Genomic DNA, 27,301 nt, shown 5'->3' with positions numbered 1-27,301 from the left:
ATTTCCTGCTGTCGTTCTTCTCCTTGATATACAATTCTACTATTGTGATCTTGATTTTTAGACTTGTTGGATTGTTTGACATTTTGAAGAACTTGGAGTCATTTTTCAACCAGACAATTAATTGATAAACTAAGAAAAATAATCGTAGATGAATTGATTATGAAAACCTGTAGTTGCCTATTTCGGGGCGACGCACACACGCACACAGACACAGACAGAGTTTGTGGTCTTACCACCACTCGCTACGAAAAAAACTAAAACAATGAAAGAACATTTGAGCATTTTATTGGAATCAGAAAGAAAGAGTGGAAGACTTAATTGTTCAGTTGCAGAGCTATTTAATTTGTATGCCTCCAAACCAGTGACAGTCGTTACAAGAGGCATTATATTTTCAGGTTGTCCAGCCGTCCTTCCTATTCTTGTGAATGCAATATCTCAGAAACACCTGGACAGAATTTCTTTACATCTGGCACAAGCATCCACTTGGACTAAAATATTAACCGATGAGAAGTTGGTGCTCAACAGTAACTGTTTTAGACCATAACTCAAGAATACATTTTCTAATTATGAACGTTTACCACAAATGTCTAATTGGATAAAATAATGAAATGATGACAAACAGATGTAAACTGTTAATTGACTGCTTTGTGGAGACATACAACCATGAGGTGGTAATTGTAGTTTACTGTTTACACCTTATTAAAAACATGTTATACCAAATTAACTTTGAGATCAATGTACATGCTTGTGAAAGGTAATTTCTTTTTCTTCAAACCAAACTAAAATTAGTCAAAGGAATTGACCTTTTAAAATGCTTCATGATCAACTGAAATGATTGATTGTAATTGTGCGAACATTGATTAATAATCTGATATTGCTAATGTACTTTGACATAGGATAGTGATAACAATTGAACATTCATAGTAGTTTGAGCTCTGCTTTTAAGCTTTATTGCAGTTGAAGAAAATAATAGGCCCATCTTTTTATATTTCCCTTGATAACAAGATATTCATCATCAAAGACCATCAGATGTCTCACTTTCGTGACCTTTTCTTGTAATAACCAAGTGGCCTCTGGGACGTTATTGCTTTAATTTTCCCTTCAGGCACATTGGCTTTGGGGCTTTCAAAAAGAGACATGGTGTCGCATATTTTGTTGAAATGTAATGAAAATTGTAAGAAACACACTTTTTCATGCTTTTTCATTGTACAATTGAGCCAATTTGATGAAAATCGCTTCAAACAATAGTTTCAGTTTTTGAATGGCTGTGTCCTCCTGACTGACAATAGACAAGTATACCAGTAATGCAGGGATAATGAATGTGCACAGCTTACATAGGTGCTGAATCCTAAAAAATGGGTTTAAAAAATCCATCCCTGTTGAGATATTGCACTAATTATATATACTAATTATATAAATGTACATTCTTTGATGTACATGTTTACTACTTTACATATTATAGACAAAACAAATCAATCAAAACTTTAGTAAAACTGCAATTAGTTTAACATTGCGTCTCAATCGTGTCATTTGTTATAGACAGCGTATTATACCACACCAAATATTAAGAGATATTTTTACATTTAAGTATTCAGAACTACCGGAGGGTAATTGCCACACTGACTGAATAACTCACTGATTGAAAGAGGCACTAAGATGACTCATTGAAATTCTCTTCTCAAGAAATTCAGCTCTGATGACTGTTAGAAGACAGCCCACTTGCCAGGGTGACTATCATGTATAACACATCACACAATAGTATATGAAATATATATAAAAGCAAGCTTAGCATGGTGGTTGATTTAAATATCATCAGTTTAAGCTTAGTATAAAACAGAATGAGCAGGGTAGACTAATTATCTGTCCAAGGACAGTAATTTAATGGAATTAATTTGTCAGTTTAATATGCTTGTTGTAACAAGCGATGTATGACGGTGATAAAACAGATGAACTAACACTCAACTCTCTGTTACTCACTGTGCAGTCTCTCTACATGTCTCTGCCTCTTTGTCCCCTTTTCTCCTGATTTTATTTGAGTTTAGACTCTTTTGTGTGTGACTTTCTAGTCTTGCTGCTGCATTTAGCTATAGATGCTGTCAACACAAGGGCTCACAGCTGCTGCTGTTGACATGCTGCTTTTGCTATGCAGCCGGTGTAGAGGCTATTAGACTCATCCTGTACTGAAGCCCAGACCGATCTCAGCCCCTGCGCAGCAGCAATCTGCCCTCCATGTTGATGCCATCAGCTCAGTTTAGGCTGACGTCATTTTAGTCGCACTTGAGTGAGACCTCATCACTGTGTTTCTGCGTTTTTGTGTCTTGGGGCTCTGCACTGTATTGATATGAGTCATTTGCTGAGCTCACAAAAAGTGAAGATAATGATATAAGGCAGGGATGCTCATGGTTGTGAACTTGGTTTCAAAAGCTTTGCATAGGGTTAAAAACAAGTCATTGAAAATGCCTGCGTTATTAGTTCTACTTTGTAGCAACTACTTGTATTGAATTAAAGGCAAAGCTTACTCTGTTGTACACATTGAGAAAGCCCCAAAGTTTAGTCTAACATCCCCACTGACTCCCCAATTTCTCTTTTTTTACTTCACTTATCCAGTGTCTGAATGCCAACTCCGTGGGTGATGGAGTTGAGCAGGCAACTCTGTGGGAAGATGAGGAGGTCCAGTAAAAGAAACCAACTCTCCTCATCTCCTACTTCCACTCGGGGCCTGGAGATCCACTTTTACACACCGGAGCTGCACCAGCTGGAGTACTTCAAGGGCTGCTACACCGCGTTGGAGCTCTGTGTGGATGCTGCTAAGAAATGCTGTGAGTGACTGACCAGTTGGCTACTTATTGTTTAGCCAAGTAGTGAACAGCTGGTGATCAAGTCAATTGTATTCATATAGCACTATTATACTACTATTATAATATTGTGTAAATAATCCAGTGCCTCCTAAATTACGCTTTTGCACGGTTATGGTCACAGACTCACTCGCTACACTTGTAGTTTTAGTGTAATTTATTTGCGCAAAAAAAAAAGGGATTACACACACAATACGTTAAAGTGATTAATTGCATTTTTTTGTGCAAATTAGTCCTCCTCAATCCAATCACTGGTCTGAATATTAATCTATTTTTTTCTTCTTCTTTTCTCCTTCTCAGCAATCTCTCCCTTGTGCCATAACCTATTTGCCCTGTATGATGAGACAACTAGCATGTGGTACCCTCCCAACTATGAGTTCAAGATCACGGATGAAACCAGTGTCAAGTTGCACTATCGCATGAGGTAAGCCTACATTGGAGTTGAATATTGCGAGAGCCAAGACCTACAAGTCCGAGGTCATGATAATCTATCAGAAAACTCTAAAGTTTTCCCATCAAAGTGTTTGCAAGTTGCTGCCTGATTAAGGGACGGAGTTCAAGTATAACATAGTATGTGAATTCGACAAGTAGGTACCACTGGTAGTGATGAGAGGACCGGGCGTGAAGGCAACACTTTTTATTTACCATTTGATCTACATTCCAACCCTATATTTGGTCCAGTAGCTCTGGGTAAGGACCAAAGGATGAATTCTGGGTTGAAATGTTGAAAAAAGAATGTTGAAAGAATCAAGATTCTTCCTGCTTGCTACCCTTTGGAAGTGTAAATGGCGTGTCCAAAGAGAACTGAATGCCAATACAATATGGAGTTATACCATGAGAGACATGGCAAAGTGGATGCCAAGGATACTTTTTTTTTCATCCTGCTGCCATCCTGACAAGTGCCAAAACAATTTGTGGAACGTTCAGAGAATAAAGTTAGTATTGCATGTATTTAGTGTCGAAAATAAATCGTCCATTTCTAAGGATACTTAAATGTGTTGCAAGCTGAATTAATTCCACCATAACACCTTCAAAATATTCTTAACAATTTAAGGTATATGATAAGAGACTAAACTTGCTCATAATACCCTGGTTTTGAGGGGGAAACTAGTTTAAGTATCGTGACAAGTCAGGAGGGAAATTTCTTTTGAGACAGACATGTCATATTTGTCGCTGACTGAATTAATTTTAAGAGAATCAAGTCCCTTTTCAGAGATAGCATTTCATGCAAAGAGTGGGGGGGTGGGGACATGACTGTGGTGTCAATGACACTTCCTCTTTCTCTGTGCTCTGCTTTGACAGTAGCTGGTGGAGAGAAAAGCGAGTGTGCATATAGCTGGTGGCGTGTGCTGTGTGTAGACGTTTTTTTGCTGCAGATTACTTTGCGTTCTGTAGTGCAGTCTGCTAAACAAGGCAGGGTACGTGGCCATGTTTGGAGACACGTACACTCTGGAGCATAAATAAATGACAGAGATAAATAAATGTGCGAACACGAACACACAGGGAAGTGCCACCAGTATGGACAGGTCTGTGAGGCTGTTCTTAGCCACATCAATCATAAGCATGCTAATATGCTTACATAAGCATGCTAATATGTTTACATAAGCATGCTAATATGTTTACAATGCAACAAGCTGATGTTTAGAAGGTATAATGTTTACCTTGTATGCTGTCTTATTTTAGTGTGCTAGCATGCTTATAATGCTGCTATTTTCCTTTCCATTATTTTTCACATGTTCTCATTTGGATTACCTGTTCCCCTGTACACTGGCCCATGTCTGCTGTTGGTCTTAAAATGGTATAAACAGACGTCCATTACTCAGAACAGACGGAGATGATATATATCCACTGAAAAGCTGTTTTGTGATGTGGAGATGACGAAACGAGGAAAATGGGCAAATGTTAGTCATGGACACTTTAAACACTGCGTATACTACAGGAGGCAATAGATCATTTCATGTTGTATTGTTGCTCTGTGCACAGAGACAAAGTTCATGTCTAAAGCGCATCTTTTCATTTGAACATAAACCTAGTAGTAGTAGCAAGTTCCTTGTAATGCCATTGTTTCCACTGAGTGCCTTTCAAAGCCATGCAATACCGTCTTGCATGCACACCCATGTATTTATTTTGTTAACTTCTTTTTCCCCCTCCCCTCTCCTCCCCGATCAGGTTTTATTTCAGAAACTGGCATGGCACCACTGAAGGAGAGTCTCCAGTTTGGAGACACTGCATCAGTAAACTCAGAGGAGGACTTAGCCCACAGAAAACACCAGAAGGAACTCCCCTCCTGGACGCTGCCTCTCTTAACTACCTGTTTGCCCAGGTGAAAAAAATGAATAGATTACTAATGAGTCTTATTTATATTGTCATTTTTAGGCATTGCTTTCTAATTGTTTCCCATGTGAAATATATATTTAGGCAGAACACTTAAAAAGATTGGGCTCCACCAAACACATTTTAAAGTATTTGCATGTGTTATTTCTTCCTTTTGGAATTGCATTCTGATTAAAAGTACGAATGTCGCCGCTCACAGTTGAGTTTTAAAACATCAACAACTGGGAGGAAATGCAACAATACCAGGAAGTGAAGCACACGGTACAGTTTACCTGAGATCCACTGACAAGGACACAAAAAGACAAAGGTTGTGACTCAATTGTCAGTTGTCCAAAATATAAGATATCCCTAAATTAGTCAGTCTCCCTCTTTATTTCGTCATATCGACAGGATTTTTGTGCCACTTAAAAAGCCAAATCAGAATATATTTCCAATGGAGTTATATTAAAGTGTGTATGTGCATATGAATTTATATATATATATATATATATATATATATATATATATATATATATATATATATATATATATATATATATATATATATATATATATATATACACACACACACACACATATACATATATAATTTGTTATGTTTGTTTGTTGCACAGGGTCAGTATGACTTTCAGACGGGCGTGGTTCCACTGAGGGTGTCCCACTCAGAGGCAGAGCAACACGAGATAGAGAATGAGTGCTTGGGCATGGCTGTGCTTGCTATCACTCACTATACCACAAACATGGATGCGACCTCTCCCACTGCTTCCAATGAAATCAGGTAAAACGTTTGATTTCTTATCAAAGTTGGGATGGTTCTACTTTGGCAGCGTTTTGATTAAGATGTTAAGATAACAACCCCATTTAAGAATGATAGTGGCCATACCTTTCCAATGCCTTGTTGCAAATTTTTCTGAAATGTACTTTCTTGTTCCAAGTGTCTCATATCAGATAAGCGCTCGCTCAGCCCACATGCAGAAGTCACACATTCCATTTTCTTACCTTCAAAACACCCGCACAAAGCAGAGGAAGTACATACTGAGAGGAATTTAATCTGTCTATCTCTCTATCTCTAAATCCCATCAGCTACAAACGTTTTATTCCCGAGTCACTGAACCGCAACATTAAGCAGCGCAACTTCCTGACACGCATCCGCATCAACAACGTCTTTAAGAAATTCCTCAGTGAATTCAACCACCGCACAATGAAGGACAGCAAAATCACACCGTACGACCTGAAGATCAAGTACCTGGCCACTCTGGAGGGCCTGACTAGCAGCCTGGGCAGCGAGCTGTTTGAGCCCATCTCGCTCAGTGTCACGCTGGAAGGAGATCTCTGCAATGGAGGTTACTATGGTAAGAATTCAGGAAGATTAAAGAGGGGATTTCTCGGATTTAGTTCCCAGGCAGTGAGCCAGATATGTGCCGTGCGAAAGTGCTATGGTTTTTGTTTGAGATATAGTTTTTAATTCTCGTGGGAATTAATGGAATAACTGTAGACGAAAACTGTCTTAATTAAGAGAGAGAAAGATTGCTGAATTGATTATTATTATAATTATTAAACTCTTAAGCATGATGGGAAAAAAAAATATAGTTGCTACCACAAAACTGTATTTTCAAAGGCCTTTTGCTATAGTTGAATCAGATGTATTGGGTGAGTTTTGGTGTGTTTCTAAAAGATCTTTAAAAAAAAAAAAAGAGTTTTAACTTTGTTATCATCCAAATATTCCTAAAACATTGTGGGTGTTTGTGCAGATAGTGAAAACCAAAAGTGAAAGGAACAAGATGTTTACATGTCACATTAACCCACTTGTCACAGAGTAGGCCAGACCCTGGATGAGTCCAACCAATATGTGATGTTTTCAACCACAAATGCAGCATTTATGGTTTGAGCAGCCTGATCAAAATCAGAGTAAACATACAGTAGCCAAAAAGAAATTTTTCCTGGCTTTACTTGTCTCTGTATAATCACGGCAAGAGATTTCCAAGAACAATATTGAGAAACCAATTAACTAACGTCTGAATATTTTTCCAATTATTGATTTGTCTATAGTCCTTGTGTCCTAAAGCTGCTGCATGTGTGACTGCTGCTATGTTTGCTTGCTGCTTCTAGGCCACTGCAACCAAAACCAAGAGCTGAGCCAAAGTCTGAACATGAAGACGAGCCATGACATGCACGTCGTGGTTACTGGCACCACTGGCATTTCTTGGAAGAAGAAGCCTGCTACAGTGAGTGCAACTGTGTGTGACAGTGTGTTGAAGAAATGATGGCTCATAGTTCCACTAGTTTCAGATAAACTGTCAAACGTCATATAAGATGATAAATACATAAATAATAATAATAATTATTTTTCATTGTTATATATGTGCTATGGCAATTTGTATAACTCTTGTTTCTGTTGGAAAACAATACAATTCGGTTTGCATACAAAATATTGTATAATAAATATAATTAACTCCCTGTTGAGTAGCTACAAGATTTTTTTTTAATATATGAAAGATTGTGATTAATTAAGTACAAATTAATGCAGTCACCACAATTCTGATACCAGGAAAAGTAGTTAGAAATTAGTTCAATAAAACAACTCAAGAAATTAGATACAGAGACGACGTAGTGGACACAGTTCCTATTATTTTGATTATGACGGCCAGAATTAGTTGAAAAGAGCAGTGCCGTTGTCTTTATTTTGTTTCTTAATTAGTGCTTGAGATAACTAGTCTAAATGTGATGAACAACCTTGCAATTGCAATATTTTCAGATGACAGTATTTTACATTTGAAAAATACTGATGTTTCTTTCATAAATTGTGTGTATCATGTGTTTGCATATCTTTTAAATAGTCAACTGGAATCAACAAGGAAAAGAGCAAGTCAAAGAAGAACAAGTTGGATGGAAAACAGAAAAATGACAAAAAAATAGAAGTGAACGAAGGCTGGGTGGTGTTCTGTGATTTCCATGAGATCACACACACGGTCATCAAAGAGGCGACGGTCACCATCTACAGACAGGACAACAAGAGAATGGTAAGGCATCAAAGAGCACTGACCTCTTTATTGCCCCCAAGGCACCCACATCTGTTTTAATAACCCCAGCTGTAGTACATATTGTGTAATGTTTCCAAAACATGCTCAAATATTTGCTCTGAAGCCTGCTTATAGTTTTACAGATTAATAGTCAACATCCTCATTAATTCCTAATTAACACCAGGGCCCTATTCCTCGTACCTGGCTTACTGAGTTGGCCGGATAATTTTCAGGATGAGATGACGCAGGTCAGGCTTTTCGGTTATACGAAGCAAGTTTGGAAAAATCACCATAGCAACACATCCAAATCCCTTAACCTGCTCTAGCGCAGGCTTACTGAAATTCATTGGATAAGATGGCCACTCCCACCAGACAAAAAAGGCAGCCCCCTTCCTCATTGATGAAGGAGGGATATTAGTTATATTAGTTTTATAGGGAGAGAGTTCTTCCAGATCGCCAAGATCCGTTCTCACATCATCATGACTTCCTTTACGAACGCTATGGATTCTGCCGACAAGGAATCATTTATTTACGAGACCTCCTCGAGCCGTACATTGAACACCACACGCCCAGCCGAGCATTGGCTGTCTCATAGACTGCATGCATAGCCTGGATCACATACTGTATGCCAGGGGTGCCCACACTTTTTTGGCTCACGAGCTACTTTTAAATGACCAAGTCAAAAAGATCTACCTACATTAATAATGCTTTATATATATATATATATATATATATATATATATATATATATATATATATATATATATATATATATATATATATATATATATATATATATATAAGCATTATTAATGTATAAATATACAGAGTATACTTTATATTTACAATATTGGCGTACCTTGCATAACTGCATGAACCCTTATGACACAATACAATTCTGTTAATTTTTGGTCATTACATTTTACTCTGATGACTTCACTGCATGGAACCAGCAGGGTTGCATAGTCTGGACAGTAGCTGCTGTTAGTCAGCGTCAGGCAGACCAAATGGTCATCAGTCATGGTGGAACGGTGTTTGGACTTAATCTTTTTCATGTGGGAAAAGGCTGACTCTAGGGCTGCAACTAACGATTATTTTCATAAACGACTAATCTATCGACTATTTTTTCGATTAATCGACTAATCTAATGACTATTTCCCATCGCAAATTAAGAATAGTAACTCAAAATGTTGGAATTTGAACTTCAAATGTATTTGAGTAACAAGATCTGAACATCAGAACATCATCATAACAAATAAATTAAATAGTAATACAAATTAAAGTGCAAATATGCTTTAAAAGTAAAGAAAAAGTACAAATAAAGCTTTAAAGGTAACTCAACATAGCAATCAAGCCTCTGAAAGTGCAAAATAACTAAAGAATAACTGGGCTGCAAGTGCCATTCAAAGTCCAAAAGTTTAAAAAAAATTGTCCATCCTACCCGATAATTAAAGCGCAAGGGTTGAAAAGTAAATCAAAATGACTCATTACAGTCCCACGTCTTGCTGCTCCCTCCTTCAGGGGAACACACAATTTACACACGTTTTAAATTATAATTCAGAAACGTGAGCATATTGACATACTCTTAGTTGGTTGTATTCTGCATGTTTAACAACATGGAGAAACTCCTGTATCTCCGGACAGAGCTCTATAAGCCATCTCACATCAGTGTGCAGCAGGAAGTCAGAGTGGCTGCAGTCCTTCTCCAGATGCGCACAGAACATCCGTCTTTGAAGAGCTCTCGCTCGATTAGACGATCTTTGTTGCCACAGCCGTGATCTCTTTCATGTTTAGCGTTGTAGCGCATAATGCTTGTTAGTGTGTTATGCAGTGGTAATTAAGGAAGTCGGGGAAAACATCTCCCTGTACTTGGCAATACATCCATTCAAGAGGCCAACCATTGCGGGCGCAGCTTCTGTAGTGATTGACATTAATTTGCACACTGGGAGCTGGGTTTTGTCGCTAAAGTTTTTTTAATTTTTTTTAATTATTGTTATTTTTTTAAATGGCATGCGATCTACCCGCACTACCTCCGCGATCGACTGGTAGATCGCGATCGACTGGTAGATCGCGATCGACGTATTGGGCACCCCTGCTGTATGCAGACTGGATCACAGACTAGATCATAGCCTTGAGCTTTTTTGCGAGTGCACATTTTTGTACAGTGTCTGCGATGTGGACAACATCGGGAAAGCCGCTGCAGGCCCCGCTGTTTGTAACGTTTATTTAGCGCTTAAGAAACTTATGGATGTGTTGAAAGCACTCATAATTATATGACAGTGTTATTAGTACACCATACATATCATTATTGTAGAAAATGATTAAGGTGGACTCATGATAAGAATAGAGAGAATCACAAACAATATCTTTTCACTGCTTCAATTGATTGAATTTCTGATTATGAATAATACATACATAATGATCCGCCCATACACCTATTCAAACTCCTAGTTGTATGGTAATCTACACCTACATGTATATACACATATATAGTACATGATACATGCGCTACATGATACAGTACATAAGTATATATTAATTCGTATACGACTGCCAGCAGGCACATTTAAATAAATATAATCTGATTGATTGCGGTGATCATGCACTTAAAATTAGCCGATACATTTTCCCAACACTCATTTAACTGATATTTTGCAATGCTTATGTCTAGCCGTCGCAGCGGAGGTGGCGTTATGCTGCATTCACAACAGAAGTGTTGCGAATATTCGCAACGCTTTGGATGTGAACGCACCATTCGACTTTGCCATGATTATGGACTTAAATTCATCATATGTAGTCATGATCATCTCCTGCTTATCAGCGGAGAAAAGAGATGCTCTTGTTGCAGTGCCATGTTGTAGTGTTAGAAGATCATGGAATCTTTGCTCGACACCTCCCCCTTTTGAAGAGTATGCACGCGCAATTATCCAGATGACTGAAGTCTGGTTAGAATTAACGAGACTGTTTGAGGGCGGATCAGTCTTTGAGAAACCGACATAGCCTGACGTCAATCATCTCGGTAATAGGACATTTGATCGACTTCGTTGAACCACGTACGAGGAATGGGGGCCAGGATTTACAATCATTGTTCCAAAAACAATTTTCTTAAATCGTTTTTTAACATTTTATGGTCCTGATATTGCGCTAATGATGCAGGAAGACAATCACTGTCCATCAATGAGTTACCTGTCAATGTGTGTAACTTCCTATTTACTAAAGAGGTTAATTTGTAAAAAAAATTAAGCATCCTTTGTGCAACATTTGTTTTTGATTTGTATCAGCCTGCCTTTTGCTACATTCTATTAGCCTTGACTAATGGTATATCATGCACCATCATTAAGATGGATCACAGCTCTGTTCGATAGTCCTCTGGAGTGTTGTGGCTTTATAATAGCTGTGATCATCACCTCTTCCCTCCCTCCTCCTCTCTCTCTCTCCCCGTCCCTTCTCTTTTCAGGAGTTGCATCTGGCCTCCAGGGGTGAGGCTCTGTCCTTTGCAGCTCTCGTGGATGGGTACTTCAGGCTGACAGTGGATGCCCACCACTTCCTGTGCAAGGAGGTGGCCCCGGCTTCAGTGGTGCACAACATAAATAACGGCTGCCACGGACCCATCTGGTTTGTACTGGCAGTTTCATTGATGTACATGTGTATATACGCATGTGCCTGTTTCCTCACAAAAACACAGTTGTTTATACTAGTGCGAGACACCACAGATGGCGGGCAAGCTACGAGTACAAAAGTGTTTGTTGCAGTATTATCTGATATGCCAGAGGCCATACAAACTAAATGTAATGCTGTACAGAAGCAAGAAGGCAGCCGTTACCGGCAAAACGCCATAATTATAATGATCTAAAAACTTGTTTCTCCTATTTTGTACATACTTTATCACCTTTTTGCAATCCTTGTAAAGGAAGAAGTCAAGCATTGAATATATTATAATTAAACGAAGGTTGAATATCCAGTCAGCAATTTAATTTGTCTGGCAAAATATTTACTCAAATGTAGATTTTAAGACTTCTGTTTCTAAAGTATTTATTTAAACTAATTGTCCATTTTTGTAAAATCCTGAGACATGTTAGTTGTGTTTTTATCAGTAAATGTCTGAAAACCAGCGAGTATGAATTAGCCGCTTAGTCAGAATCGAGCGCTGTCAGACCATAGGGAGCCTTTGCTTTGTGTGAAAGCAGTGATGAAGTGATTTTCTGGCCAGCATAAACCACGCTTTAATGGGCTCAGGCACTCATATTACTAATCATAAATCGTCGGTTACTGACCTTAATTGGCATCTGCCCCATACCCTGCATTTTAAAGTCAGCCTTTAATTAATGTTTTATAAGAAAGGCTGTTGTCTTTTCATTGTTAACATACATATTGTAGAGCAACCTTTCTATTGAAGCAATTTAAAGTTTGTCTTAATGTAAATTTTGTTGCTGCTTTTTTTTGTTTTGTTACACAAAATGGATCAACATAATTCAGGGAAACTGGTTTAGGGAAAAACAAACAGAACGGAACTAGAAAGGTGCACTCCGTAGAGTGCAGATCTGTGACCGGTGTGTCTGCAACGACTATTGCTGTATTGAGAGATTGAATGGATACAACCCACGATTGGCTAACCCCCTGTCCAGACACTAATGTCCTGTCAGGCTTCATAAAACACACTTCTATCTAGAAGACAGTTGTCTACAATCTATACAGGCAACTGGCTCGCCGTCGCCAAACATTTCATACAATCTTCCCAAAACCAAATTGCTCACATAGCAGCAGCTGAGTGGCGGTGATGTACTGCGCAGTGTGTGTACTGATAGTTTCATTAGCTGTTAGCAAACACTTTGCCCCCGCTGTGTCTATGGCCACAAATTAGTGGCTGAGAATTGGTGAAGCGCTCAGCGTTATCACTTGCGGCCCCTACCGACCGGGGGTGAGGGAGGATTCAGCAGGCAGTCAATGGCAGTATAAAACGGGCAATAGAAAAGTTTTTCTTTTGAGAAAGTGTGAACCTCAAGAGGTCCTTGAGAATGCAGATATAACTCGCTAATTATGCAGTTTGCTGCAGCAGAATGCGAGATTAGCCATGGACAGACACAGAGGTGCACACTCACTCACGGACGCACGTACAAGTGATGGCATTTTTACTGCCCCCATTCACTAAGCTTTTTCCTTCCCCAGCACGGAGTATGCCATCCACAAGCTGCGTCAGGAAGGCAATGAGGAAGGCACCTACATCCTGCGCTGGAGCTGCACTGAATACGAGTACATTATCATCACTGTGGTCTGCAATGAGGTAGTGTAGACTTATTCATTAGGTTTTAGGAAACTGCAATCTGTCCATGTCTTGATAGTGTAAGGCAATGTCTAGCATGCCAGTGATGTACTGGAAAGGTGTTGCGTAAGTTATTCACTAACCAGAGGGCATGACACACACATAGACACTCAGAAGCACCAAACCAAATATTGTCGTGACACTTTTTTGTAGTGTTTGTATGTGTCTGCAGATCTTTAACAGAACAATTTAAACCTTTTTAGACAATGAAATAGAAGCAAACTGTATAGATATGATTTCCAAAAATTCCCACTATTATATATTATTTCTAAGATATTGACATTAGCTTTGTTTCATTACAAATGTTTCCTTGCACTGCAACTATCTGTTCTTCCCTGCTTCTCCCCATTTACGGTCTGTTTCCCTATCTGAAATTGTCTTCTTTACTTCTCTTGCTCTTTCGATCAATCCTTCAGTATCATGTCCCTCTATGTTTGTCATTCTGTCATGTTCCAGATAAAAACTCTCTCTCTCTCTCTCTCTCTCTCTCTCTCTCACTTACTCTCTCTCTCTCTCTCTCTCTCTGCATCCAGATCGACTTGAGTGAGTCTCGTCCTGTGCGTCAGTATAAGAACTTCCAGATTGAGGTGGCCTCCAATGGGTTCCGCCTGTACGGCACTGAGATGTTTCGGGCCACTCTCAAGGAACTGCTGGAGCATCTGGAGGGCCAAAGCCTTCGCACCGACAACCTCCAGTTCCAGTTGCAGCGCTGCTGCCCTCCACAGCCGAGAGGTAAACTTAATCCCGCGACAGTATTACAGATTCACTTCACAGACCTTCGTTCTCATGTAAGCCATGCATTTTAGGAACTTTAAATAATGTACTGTAAAAGGGCTGATTGTAAAAATGACATCAAATATATCAATACTATACCAACAACATAAAAAACAAAATTGTAAAAAAGCCCAGCTGTGTTTCAAATAAATATTTATCAAACAATTTACATTGCACATATTACAGGATACTGCAGAGCAACAGCAATGATGGAGTTTTTAAAAGATAGGACTAATATAAATCAGAATGTCTGAAGTGTTGACAAATCACATGGAGTATAAAGAATAAAGTATCTTGAATCACAGGAGAAAATAATACTTCAATTTGCCAGTGTTCTGCAATAATGTCGGGAGATAAAAAGCTTTTTAAAGTCTTTGTGGTAAATAGTGTGATAGATGTAATAAAGGAGTGGTGAGAAAATGCACATGAGGGGATAGAAAAAAAAACAGAATGATTGAGAATGTATGATAATAACAGCAAGAATATCATATATGCCCTAACAGACATGCAGTAAAACTCATATTTTGGAAATAGGACAATGCTGCTTTCCGTAATTTTACTGATGAATAGCAAATCGCTATTATTTAATTTAATTATCCTTAATATGTCCATATAACAGCTATCAGGACGTGTGCCAACATGTTTTCTAACCTTCCTGCAGCATGTGCACCCTTGATTTATTATAAATGATAAATATGGCTATTATGGTAGTTGTGAAAGGAAAATATTCCTTGGCTAAGGTTAATTGATACTTTGACTCAAAGGTCCTCATTGTGAGATGCAACAAAAGTAAAACACAGTTTTTCCCAGTCTGCAGTGTCCACAGATAAATGCTACAGCAGACTAAAATCCTGCTTGCTCTGGCATCCAGCAATCTCAGCCTCCTAAGTCCTTACACTATAAAATCTGCACTATTTTATGTAATGCTACATCACAGCTGGGAGTGAAAATCTGTACAACAGACCACACTTGTGATGTTAGGCAGGGTCAGACATGAAAGACTCAACCCAAAGCAAAGCTTTCCGCCACAACAAGATTTAGAGTGGAGTTGCCCGTTATACACACAGAGAGAGTGTGTACGTGCGTGCGTGTGTGTGTGGTTGTCTAGTTGTGTTGTTGTGTTCCTCGCTGACTGAGGGTAACTGAAGCTGGCATAAACAATGTGTGTGTCTGTGTGAAATGGTGTCAGGGAGGAAGAAAGTTGTAAATGTGGGTTTCCGGAGCTAAACTAGCATTCTTGTATTTACTTCACTCAGGAAAAGGTGGAGCCATGTGTGCATGGATGTGTTGAGCTGTTTATGTTCGTTGAGGCTGTGTGTTTTTTATTGTTATCATGAGGCTTGACTACGAGACTGAAGTGCAGTGTTGTTTTCTCCGTTAAGATATTTATGATGACTTATACAACCTTGTTGCTACGATTGTAACACACTGATATCCCGAGAATAGGATACAAATTATATCCTTTTACTAGTGTTTCGGGTCTATGCATGATTTTATACAGTTGTGAAAATGAATATATAGTCAGTATTTAATGGCAGATGGGTGAGAGAAGGACCACATGGTTTGGGCAATTGTGTGCAGCTGGATTTTTCACACAAGCAAGTCTGAATAGGACCATGCTGGCCTGAGTATATTAAACTCTATGATAAGGTCAAGGGGTTAAGGAGTGGTTTAAGCAGTGGGGGCATGTTGTATTTGGGTTTTGCATAAAAACTTGGATTTTACAGACGGTAAATGTAGGGTGATGCTGATTGAGTGAAGATTGTCGCTCTAGCTCTCGCTTTCTCTCTCTCTCTTTCTCTCTCTCTTTTCCCCCATAAACCACAGTGCGCTGGTTTTGTCACAACATTAGACACCCACAGAAACACACATGTAAGCACGTATAGTACGGTAACAGTCACAAAGAAAAATGTTTTGCTTTATCCTCCCACACAAAGCTCTGTGTATATACAAGAATAAACTGCATCAGTTTGGCAACCCGACCCTGGATAACTGTCCACATCATTGCCACATAGACGTAGTTATTGAGAGCTTTTTTTTAACCACATCTTTTTTCTTTTTCTAGTTGAGTGAATGCATTGCAGACTATTCAAAACAATCTAGACTTTCGACAGTGTTACAATAACATGACCTTGACAACAACAGAAGCAGACATTCCATTCTTGTTGAGGGATTATCCAACACAAACAATTGTCAAGTCTCTGCAGCTTGATTTTAACAGAATAATCTAAAACACTATCATACTTAAAAACTTTTTTTTCGGAAAATGGTCATGCTTTGAAGTATGCAAAACTTTATACAAAAATCCTGGTTTGGCCCTTTTTAAATGAGTGTGTGTTTGTGTTGCAGAGGTCTCTAACCTGCTGGTGGTCACTAAAGATAGAGCACCGGCCCCTCAGACACCCATGCAGGAGAGTCAGCTGAGCTTCCATCGCATTCTCAAGGAAGAGATTGAACAGGTACACCCTCTCATCTTCGTGTCTAGCCACAATGTGATGATGCAGTGCTTCTAATGGATGTTTGTAGATGTATCAATAAAAGATGTGAAACTTGCCAAATAAATCCTTAAAATGTAAGTCCATATGTTGTATTACAGTTTAAAATTATTGGAAACATTTATTGACAATACAGTTTAAGCGTACTGTGTCTCACATGTTAAATATGTAAATACGGGTGACAAGGGTTGGAAAATCCTTTTATTGTCACCCTCAATAGAAAATTAAAAAAATATAGAAACGCCTTTTAATATGATACAATAAAGTACAGCCTCAAAACATACCACAGTTTAGTCAACCTACAAATGGCTAAAGGTATGGCGCTATCGCAGGCTAGATGTCTATACCTGTTAGCACTGGCAGAGGTGTCTTACCCTTCAGCACACGTGGAATAAACAAACCTTCAGTAAAACTTTCTCTTGACCTAAATTGTATTTAACGAAAGTTCCGGACGTTCTGTTCTTGTAGGAGTTTGTATACTGTGTGTCACAATTGTTTTCCCCCTGTTGTGTTAACCAGGAGGAGCACCTTGGACTGGGCACAAGAACAAACATATTCTCAGGCACACTGAGGGTGAAGAGTGAGGAGGAAGAGGATGCAGGTTACTCATCCTTCCAGGAGGTGAAGGTGGTCCTGAAGGTGCTGGGCTCTGGACACAGGGACATCTCCCTGGTGAGACACAGTCACGTATCTTGCACATCCTGTTCTTATAAAGGATAACATCTACCCATACTGAAACGTATTACTTATTAGCAGCAAGCTGTTTCTAAATCTTAACAGTCCATAAACGTTTATGCATTGAGTCATCTTTGTCTTTTGTTGACAGGCCTTCTTCGAAACAGCCAGCATGATGCGACAAGTGTCTCATAAACACATTGTGCTGCTGTATGGAGTGTGTGTTCGCCACCAGGAAAGTAAGTGCATTTTAAGTACTGTGTGCATGTTTATGAGAGTGTTGGGCTGTTTCATACACCTTTTTGTCTCTTTGTGTTTGTGTGGAACAGATATCATGGTTGAAGAGTTTGTCCAGCCAGGACCACTGGACTTATTTATGAGGAGACAGCAGAGCCCACTCGGCACACCGTGGAAGTTCCAGGTGGCCAAGCAGCTGGCCTCAGCGCTCAGCTACTTGGTGAGATAGGAAAACACACACACACAAACTATAGGAAGTGTTGTATGTATCCTTGGTATTACCTGCGTTACGTTAGATCCATTAGCATCAATACAATCTTTAGATTCGCCCTCTTGTTTTTGTACTAATAGATTTGTTGTGATTTGTGTTTGTGTGTCTTTGTAGGAGGACAAAAAGCTGGTCCACGGTTTTGTGTGTGCCAAAAACATTCTGCTTGCCAGAGACGGACTGGACACCGATAAAGGAGGGCCCTTCATCAAGCTCAGTGACCCAGGAATACCAATCACAGTACTCACCAGAGAGGGTGAGTACAACGTAAACTCATAGACTCTCTGTCTTTCTTGCCCTCTTTTTTTCTCTCTCTATCTCTCTCTCTCTTTCTCTGGGTTACTAAAAGTGAAACCTAAATGGTTACAAAATAGCTACCAAAGACATTTTCACAATAACTTCCTCTTTCTTTCCCAGTCAGCTGTAAATGACAGTGAAACCAAAATGAGAACACATAAAATACCACAACAGCATGTAAACCAGGGGTCACTAACAGGCAGACCACGGTCCGGGTCCAATTATTATTACCGAATTATTAACTGTTGATGGATCACTTTTATTTCACCAGCGCAGCTTTTCCTGCCTTTTGCGGCTCTCAGTCCAGGAAACACACCGACCAATCACACGCCTTGTAAATTCTCTCACATGATCCTACTCGACCAATAACATGTGTGTATTCCTATAAGCGCCACCCTTGACTCGAGTGAGATATTCACACACACGGGAGCGACGTGAGAGATCCGATAGTTGGAAAAAGTACGTGAGTCAGAGAAGTTATTTCACAGACTGTTATATGTTTATTATTCCCGCAACCAGTTCAAAAGCAGAATGTCTCATGTTCAGCAATATTAAAAGCAGCGCCACCATGAGACAAAGCACACATCTTTTGAGCAAACGTACCGACTCTCATCCGAAATTAAAGCACAGAAAAGAGGCCAGTATGATCAGCAGCACCCTAACACATGAATGAACTGACCAGCAATGATGTTAACAGAGAGGGGAAATGAGCTGAAACAAATGGTTTAATAACCAGGTAAAGTCCCTGCACACACATTTATCTTTTTAGATTACAAGAATATAATATCTTGGCTCTTTTGATTGACATCGCTTGACGCCCGAATAAACTGAATGTGAAGCTGCAGGACAATTCAGTTAAATATTTGTTTCTAAAACTAAGGACTTTATTTAATTCATTCATTTAATAAACATTTTTCAAAAGCTTTCTGTTTTAAATCCAGCCTTTATTTTACTGGAAATGAGAGAAGATAATGTATTTATTATTAGAGTATGTATTATTTATAATTATTCCAGTTAAATTGGAAATCTGTAATAATAAATATTGTTTAGATGTTAATTAGTTGAACTTTATTTAATTTGACAGTCAGTTGTTGACTACACACAGACGTTATTAATACAAATGTTGGCTACTTCAATACAAATGGCACAAAATCATACAGCACAAATTGGACATTGTGATGTTCTGGACCTTTGCATGAGGAAATTCTCTCGAACTGGACCTCGCTGAATTTTAGTTAAATACCCCTGATGTAAACCTTATGCAAACAGAAACACATTGAAGCTTGTTTGCCAGGCTGAGAGTCTGATGATGATGATGATGATGATGATGATGATGATGATGTTGTTGCGTCGTCTTCGCCCTGCCCTGCCCTGGCTGAATTGGATTTCCGATCAAGCTTCCAACCAAGCAGAGGTTATCAGAAATAGGATTCAAATTTGTCACATAATCCATACATATTGCATCGTGCAGATTCCCTTTTAGACTGTAATTTGTTTTGTAAAAGCAAAACCTGGTTTGAGAGGAAAATGGCACAATAATAAGTACATTTCTCAGATTGCACAGTTCCCCTCAAATGGCCCCCTCATGTTTCTGTTTGTCTATAAAAGCTGAAAGTTGTGTGATAGACCACAATGTGGCTGCACAGATGGATCTGCAAACCACTGGACAAACGGGAAATGTTTCTCTGAAAATGTTTATTGCAGCGCGCCCCTGGGAATGCTACTCCCTCCCTTTTTTGTTCCCAGAAATCTTTACATTTCTTCTTCTGCCTCCATCACTTTGCAGAACAATAGGTCTTCCAGTTACACATCGATGTCCTTGTATATAGATTTGATTGAACACATAGTGGGTAAAGTGCTGAGAAACCCACTGGGAGGGCTCTTCCCTTTTTCCCAGCAATCTCTGATTACTCTCATATCCATTCATTACTGTCTTTCTTTTTTCTCTTTTTCTTACACTCAATTATCCCCTTCCCTGCTGCCATTTTCTTCTCCATCTTCCCCCTTCACTCCATTCAGCCCCTCCTACTGCTTCTTCACCTCTTTAGTCCTCCTCCTCTTTCCCTCCAGTCAGTCCTGTGTTCCAGTGCGGGCTGCATGCACTCACTAACATACACCCCTCAGCTGATGTTATGGATTTGTGAAGCCAAAAAGCCAAATGTGGAGGTCAGCCAATCAGTTAGCCTGTCGTCCAGTCGGACTATATTTCAGCCATCCGGAGCCAAGGCTTTTTAGATTCAGTGGATGCATTCAGTTCCCATTTTTAAGCCAGATACCCGTCCAGTCAGCCTGTCAGAGCTGTACTGACTTCATTGTTAGTTCCTGGTATTGTAGCATAGTGAGAGATCCACCAGATCATGCACTAAGAATTACTTCTAAATAGTGTTTTAAGTTAGATAGATAGATTGACATAGATATTTTGTCAGCATTTGGTCAAAATGATCATATTAACCATAGTGTCAATAAGGTACATTGCTCATTATCATGAGACCAATGATGTGGATCAACCAGAGATATGGAAAAACTACACATAAACCCTTTGAAAAAGATTCATTTTCAAGGACAGACAGACATTCCATTGATGCCATATATATAGAGAGAAATAACAATATTACATAACAAAATTAGAAAGATTGATTGTTACATCTTGCTGCGGTCAGGGTGGGTATGGTTATAATGGCATTCGTCAATTATTATGATATTTCAGTCACTTTAAGGCATTTTTGTGTCAGAAGATTAATGAGGAAATGTTTTCTTCACTTGTTAAAAAGATTAAGTCAGTGAATCACACATGGTAATATCTGAAGAAACGTTCTCACGATCACATCTTAAAGGGCAAATACTTTCTTTGAGGGCGTCGTCACTCATCTTCACGTCGGTTTTGTCAAACATCATTGCAATTCAGACTGTTTGGGTCCCGGATCTCTAACAACCATCTTCTGTTTTTACGAAGACACCAACAAATTTGTACCAACCAGTAATGGATCCACTGTTGCTAAAGCTGACTTTGTTTGCTTCTGCAGAGTGTGTGCATCGTATCCCATGGATCGCTCCAGAGTGTGTAAAGAGCACGTCTTCCCTCAGCGTCGCAGCTGACAAATGGGGCTTTGGTACCACCCTGTGGGAGATCTGCTATGATGGAGAGGTCCCCCTTAAAGACAAGAAACTCACAGAGGTAAAGACTTAGTGTGACGATGTACATAATCATACATTATCTAAAGAAATGAATGCACCTCCTTATTCATATGTGTGTCTTTGTGCTGAGCAGAGGGAGAGGTTTTATGAAACTGAGTGCCAACTGGCCACCCCAGACTGCAAAGAGCTGGCTGAACTGATGACCCACTGCATGACCTACGACCCCAAGAAGAGACCTTTCTTCAGGGCTATTGTCAGAGACATAGACATGCTGGAGGAAAAGAGTATGTATGAGGGTGTTGTGTGCACTGTACATTATACAATGTTTGGTATTTTCATAGAATGGGGTGCAAATATTATCTATATTTTATTTCTGCACGTAAGCAGTTTTTCTGCGTTAATTTGTTTCCCAAACAACAAGTCCTGAATAGAATTAGCTAAAAGCAGGTACAAGTTCATAAATGCAAAGCCGTTATCTACAGTTGGAATATGATGTGTTTCTGAATGTTTTGCATGTTTTGTATCTCACCTTGCATCAACCCAGTAAACTGTGTAAAGAGAGAGAGAGAGAGAGTTGTTTACTCAACTCAGATGTTCATGAGGAAGTTCACTGGGTTCATTATCACTGATCTGCCCCTCAGCTGGGCCCCATGGCAACATAATAGACTCTGTTCTTCCCCCTTCTGGACAGAAATGGATACTGCAGTCAGTCTTACTAAACCTTAAACCTTAAAGTGTATTACCTCATTGACCTTATATTACAATCCAAAGACGGCAACAAAATCACCTCAACTAGAATACCAATCTACAATAAATGGCACCAATTTTTTTTTTTTATTAAATACACTTTTTGTAATTATTGTTAATGGTGATACAGAATGAGTTGTGCTTGAGTTATAAATGTTACTACAAGAAGTGGCCATTTTTGTTTAAACCAGGCACGCAAACAGTTACATAACCACAGAAAGTTTTGCTGAAAACGTTGACACTGTCAACCACAATAGACTTCCTATGACGCAAGTGTGCCTATGTTGAATAAAAGACAAGTTTCACCCGGCATGTTTAATGCAAATGTTTTATTTTTCCATCTCCCAGACCCATCTATCAAACCCCAGCCTACACCGGAGGTGGACCCAACTATGTTTGAAAAGAGATTCCTAAAGAGGATCAGAGATCTGGGAGAGGTAAACTGTTCCTGATTTATTTTTGTTTGTTTACCTGTTTTTACTGTTTATAAGAATGATCAAACTGACTATTTCTAAATTCGCAAGTAAAACCACCCGGCAATAAGTATTTTGCATTAAATCTATAATTACCTAGTAGTAGTTTGGCATGTGGAGGCTTTTTTTATGTTCACATTAGCTTACTAATATTAAAAACTGCCACCTGGAGCATAATCATTCTTGTTATCCTTCACAACCTAAAACGAACTGTAGGGAGAGTAAAGATGAGCAATTCAGATGCAGAACGTAAGGACAATGAGCAATGATGAGAAACAGTTGGTCCCACACAGGAAGTAGTCTGGTGCTTGTTTACAAACAACTTCTATTTCTCACATGTTCCTCATGCAGGGCCACTTTGGAAAAGTTGAGCTGTGTCGCTATGACCCTCGGGGAGATAAAACCGGTGAGCTGGTGGCAGTGAAATCCCTAAAGCCTGAGAACCGGGATGAGCAGAGCAACAACCTCTCGTGTGAGATCGACATCCTGAAAGCACTCTACCATGAAAACATTGTCAAATACAAGGGCATCTGCCAAGAGGAAGGTAAGATGGAAAGAGTGCATTCACAAAAATAAACACGAACATTATTCATTTGTATATTCAGTTGCAGACACACCCGTGTGTGTGTGTGTGTGTGTGTGTGTGTGTGTGTGTGTGTGTGTGTGTGTGTGTGTGTGTGTGTGTGTGTGTGTGTGTGTGTTGTTGGACCTGCGCTCGTTGTGCATGGAAAGGCACAAGACCAACCATCTGTACTCTGTATATTAACCAGAAATTAGGTATTGGTGGTTTAACTTTCAAAATAAAAGCATGGTAAATAAATGTCAGCAGAGTAAGAATCTTTGCAGACTCTTAATTGTAGTTGCAGATGCTTGTAAGCACTTAAATTAAACTCATACTATACCCCCTTCATTGGTCATCCAAACTATAATGTTCACTCTAGAGAAGCTTACGCACAGATGTGTGGCCTTTCAGGGAAGATTTCACTTAATGTGTAGCCTAGTGTCATAAAGTTGAATGCTCAAATTCTAGGCAGGCATTTCAGTGATATGACGGTATTTTTACTCAGGGATCCAACATGTACACATGAACCCAAATAAGCATGTATGTATATTGCCTCAGTTTGGGCCTCTCATGTACTTACATTACATTAGTCATAGACTTAATTAAGCATCCAATTTTTCCCAAAATAACGAAATCTCAATCTTCAACTCTAACTATCTTTAAAATACTTACCATTGTTATGAAGGTCTGGACAATATACTCTTCCATCCATAGCACAAAAGAAAAGTCATTTAAAAGTTGCTTCCCATTTTCCTGTCGTTAGCGTTGTTAAGCGGCCTCTGGGTTTTTCATATGTCCCGTAATTTTTTTTTCGGTAAAGCAGACACTTATCTCTGTGACTTGAATGTCATGTTATTTAGGCATTTTTGTCTATTCTATTAAATGCCCATCATGTGAATGGAAGCATTTAGATGCATAAAATGCTAGAACCACTACATTTTTATCGTATGCCACAGGCGTGCAGTACAGCCATACTTTCAGATGCTTTGGTGGCATCTTGGCATTTAAAAATACAAATACACCGCAGAAAATATGGTTTGTTGATGCAGCGGTAGTGGGCCAAATAAGTTTTGATACTACTTGGTTGAGTTATTTGTTCTATACCTTTTTAAGTTATGTTTAACTCTTCATATCCAGCGCCTGGAGTTGCATTTGATTTATGAATTGCGCTATATAGATAAAGTTTAAATGATTGTTTGAGTACTGATACCCAGCCCTAATGGTAATACATGAGATTCTGAAACTGTGATTTGCATGCATATCACAACACACAACATCTCTGTCTATTAAAGAACAATTTCTGCTGATGAATTTGTGCCTGCCTCTGATTGCATTTATGTCCAAAACTGTTTGTAGGGGGTCAGGCCATTAAGCTGATCATGGAGTACCTTCCACTGGGCAGTTTGAAGGAGTATCTACCCAGAAACAAAAGCAAGACCAGCCTCAGCACCTTGCTCAGCTACTCTATCCAGATATGCAAGGTACCACAGTTTCTTTCCACAAAGCAGTTCCCTCAGACCAGCTGTTACCATCAGGCACCTGACCACTATGTATCTAAATAAGATGGTTAACCCAGCACACCAACCGTTTCAACCCTTCCTGTTTAGATAATGGTTCCGACGTGCCTTTAAAACGGTGGTCATGTGATTATCACATGATTTGATAGGGTGTGAATATGAACAGTCAAACGGTTACTGTTAAATAAATACGCCAAAATTATCTCAGGATTTGTGTTTTAGGCCAAATGGCTTATTTAAATAATAGATATATAATGATGAGTGAGTGCTGTTTTTAATGATGCAGCAAATACAAACCGTGCAGGTGTCGGACAAACATTTAACCAACATGTCTGGCAGTGGATCAAAAGTGTTACAAGGCATCAGGAATGCGTCATGTTTTTTATTTTTATTTTTTCAGGGAATGGACTATTTGGGATCTCGAAATTACATTCACAGAGACCTGGCTGCACGAAATGTTCTGGTGGAAAACGAGAGGACTGTGAAGATCGCAGATTTCGGCCTCACCAAAAGTATTAAGGACAACGAGGGATATTACACAGTCAAAGATGAAAATGACAGCCCTGTTTTCTGGTGAGTCGAGAGGAGATGGAAGTTAGAAAGGCTCTTTCTCTCTCAGACTTGACTGAGATGTTATTGTTAAGAGAGACTTTTCTATGAAATGCTATACTCGGACTGCTTGACTATTTTATAATGACTTTGTTATATATCATTTATTACATATGACTGACTTTTCAAAAAGATTCTTTACCATTTTTATGACATACATATTACATACTATATGACATACTATATGGTTCCATTTGTAGGATTGTCTTTTCCTTTTGATTGGTGTGAAATACTTAATATAAATATTATTAATCCATTATATTTAAGTAACAATATACTGTTACTAGTGATTGTACAACAGGGAAAGCATGTTCACAAACAAATTAATGGTGTTAATGATTTTCTTTATTTTTTTTTAAAGGTATGCACCAGAGTGTCTGACTCAATGCAAGTTCTACCTGGCCTCAGATGTTTGGTCCTTTGGGGTGACGATGTATGAACTCATCACCTACTGTGACCCCTCCAAGACCCCGATGACGGTCAGTATGCAGCGCCCTTATTTTTATATTCACTCTTGCAGAGCCGTTCAATTCATTCTTCTAATGCTTGTTGTGTATTTTAGGAAGCTTGGATTACACATTAAAAATACATAACACACATATTGCACTGGTCAAACACAGCATAAATCAATGTTAAAAAGGAGATGAGTTTAAAGGGCCTGATGTGAAAGAAGCTAAAAGGTAAAATCTACTAAATTTAGATCACAGGGACTGAATGATTTTGTGTCTGTCTGTAGCCCATTTTTCTGGATTGTATTGTCATGTTTCGCACTTGAATAATAGATCCGGTATTGAATGTTGTTCATTATTTCAACCCGCACAGCTCTTCCTTGGTATGATTGGTCTATCTCGCGGTCAGATGACTATCATCAGATTGGTAAAGGTGTTGACGGAAGGAAAGAGGTTGCCACGTCCCGAGGGCTGTCCTGAGCCTGTAAGTCGTCTCATTAACAACACAACAATAACATGGACACTGGCTTTTTTTTTTTTTTTTTACATGTTTTATGAAGTATTTCTTTACAAGAAAAATGCACACAAAAAAACTAATACGAAAGAAACATCAAAGTCAGTTAAAGTTTTGTCCGTTAGTCAGGAGCAACGGATTGAAGAAAGATCAACAGCTTCTTTTGTACTGCAGGTCTCAAACCTTAAAGAAATTGAAAGCTGCTGCAGTTTTAACACTGCAGGCAATACATGTTACAAATGCAGTTTATTTCTCTGATAGGTCTTTACATACTTCCACCTATTGTCTAACACATCTCATGGTCAACAGGTGTACGAGCTGATGCGCAGGTGCTGGGAGAATGCACCCGACCTGAGAATCACATTCAAGCGCCTGGTGGAGGAGCTGACAAAAATGCAGCAACAGTTTCAAACACAAAACAACCTTTAGACTTCCTCAAACTGTTTGGGGCTCTGGGAAGGACTTTTGCTTACAGACTCGGGATCAGATTTGAACGGCAAAACTGACTCCAGATCTGCTTGTGGAGCATCATTGTAAAAGTCCTGACGGGTCAGAGCTTCACACAAAGCATTGCTCCTTCATACTCTCATTCATATATATATATATATATATATATATATATATATATATATATATATATATATATATATATATATATATATATATATATATATATATATATATATATAGTCTTTTCATGATTGTGGAAGGGGTATATATATTATATAGAAGGGGTATATATATTATATATACCCCTTCCACAACCATGAAAAGACTTTTAGTCCTGTTATTGTAGTCTGCCATAATTGTAACGTTTTTATTTTTCATGTTTGTTAAACTATTCTTATGTTTCCTAATTTTAGTTGAGTATTTTGGATGACAAAAAAAAAAAAAAAAAAAAAAAGTAAATCCTATCAAACCCATGCTAAATGTGACCTTATAACCTACAAAAAAGACTTCCAAGTATATCTAGGGGATTTTACTCTCTGCCTCACGTGCATTGGCCAATATTATAATGTA

The 27,301-nt window shown here is 38.8% G+C and overlaps 1 protein-coding gene across 1 annotated transcript; it reads left to right on the top strand.

The window, feature by feature from the left end:
* Positions 1 to 2,614: 2,614 nt before the first annotated feature.
* On the top strand, positions 2,615 to 26,862 carry jak1 (Janus kinase 1; the record flags this gene model as incomplete). The annotated part of the gene is made up of 24 exons (XM_079221262.1): positions 2,615 to 2,819; positions 3,156 to 3,279; positions 5,025 to 5,178; positions 5,804 to 5,967; positions 6,273 to 6,541; positions 7,299 to 7,414; positions 8,027 to 8,209; positions 11,667 to 11,824; positions 13,376 to 13,490; positions 14,063 to 14,261; positions 16,653 to 16,762; positions 17,318 to 17,470; positions 17,625 to 17,712; positions 17,803 to 17,930; positions 18,096 to 18,234; positions 21,299 to 21,450; positions 21,544 to 21,694; positions 22,506 to 22,594; positions 22,982 to 23,174; positions 24,549 to 24,673; positions 25,110 to 25,282; positions 25,680 to 25,797; positions 26,141 to 26,251; positions 26,591 to 26,862. The coding sequence occupies 24 exons, from the start codon at positions 2,615 to 2,617 to the stop codon at positions 26,708 to 26,710; spliced, it is 3,537 nt and encodes a 1,178-aa protein (XP_079077388.1). The 3' UTR covers positions 26,711 to 26,862.
* Between the last annotated feature and the right edge of the window lie 439 nt (positions 26,863 to 27,301).

Source organism: Taurulus bubalis (assembly GCF_910589615.1).
Source record: "Taurulus bubalis genome assembly, chromosome: 7".
In the NCBI taxonomy this organism is placed as follows: domain Eukaryota; kingdom Metazoa; phylum Chordata; class Actinopteri; order Perciformes; family Cottidae; genus Taurulus; species Taurulus bubalis.
This window is presented reverse-complemented; position numbering and strand designations above follow the sequence as displayed.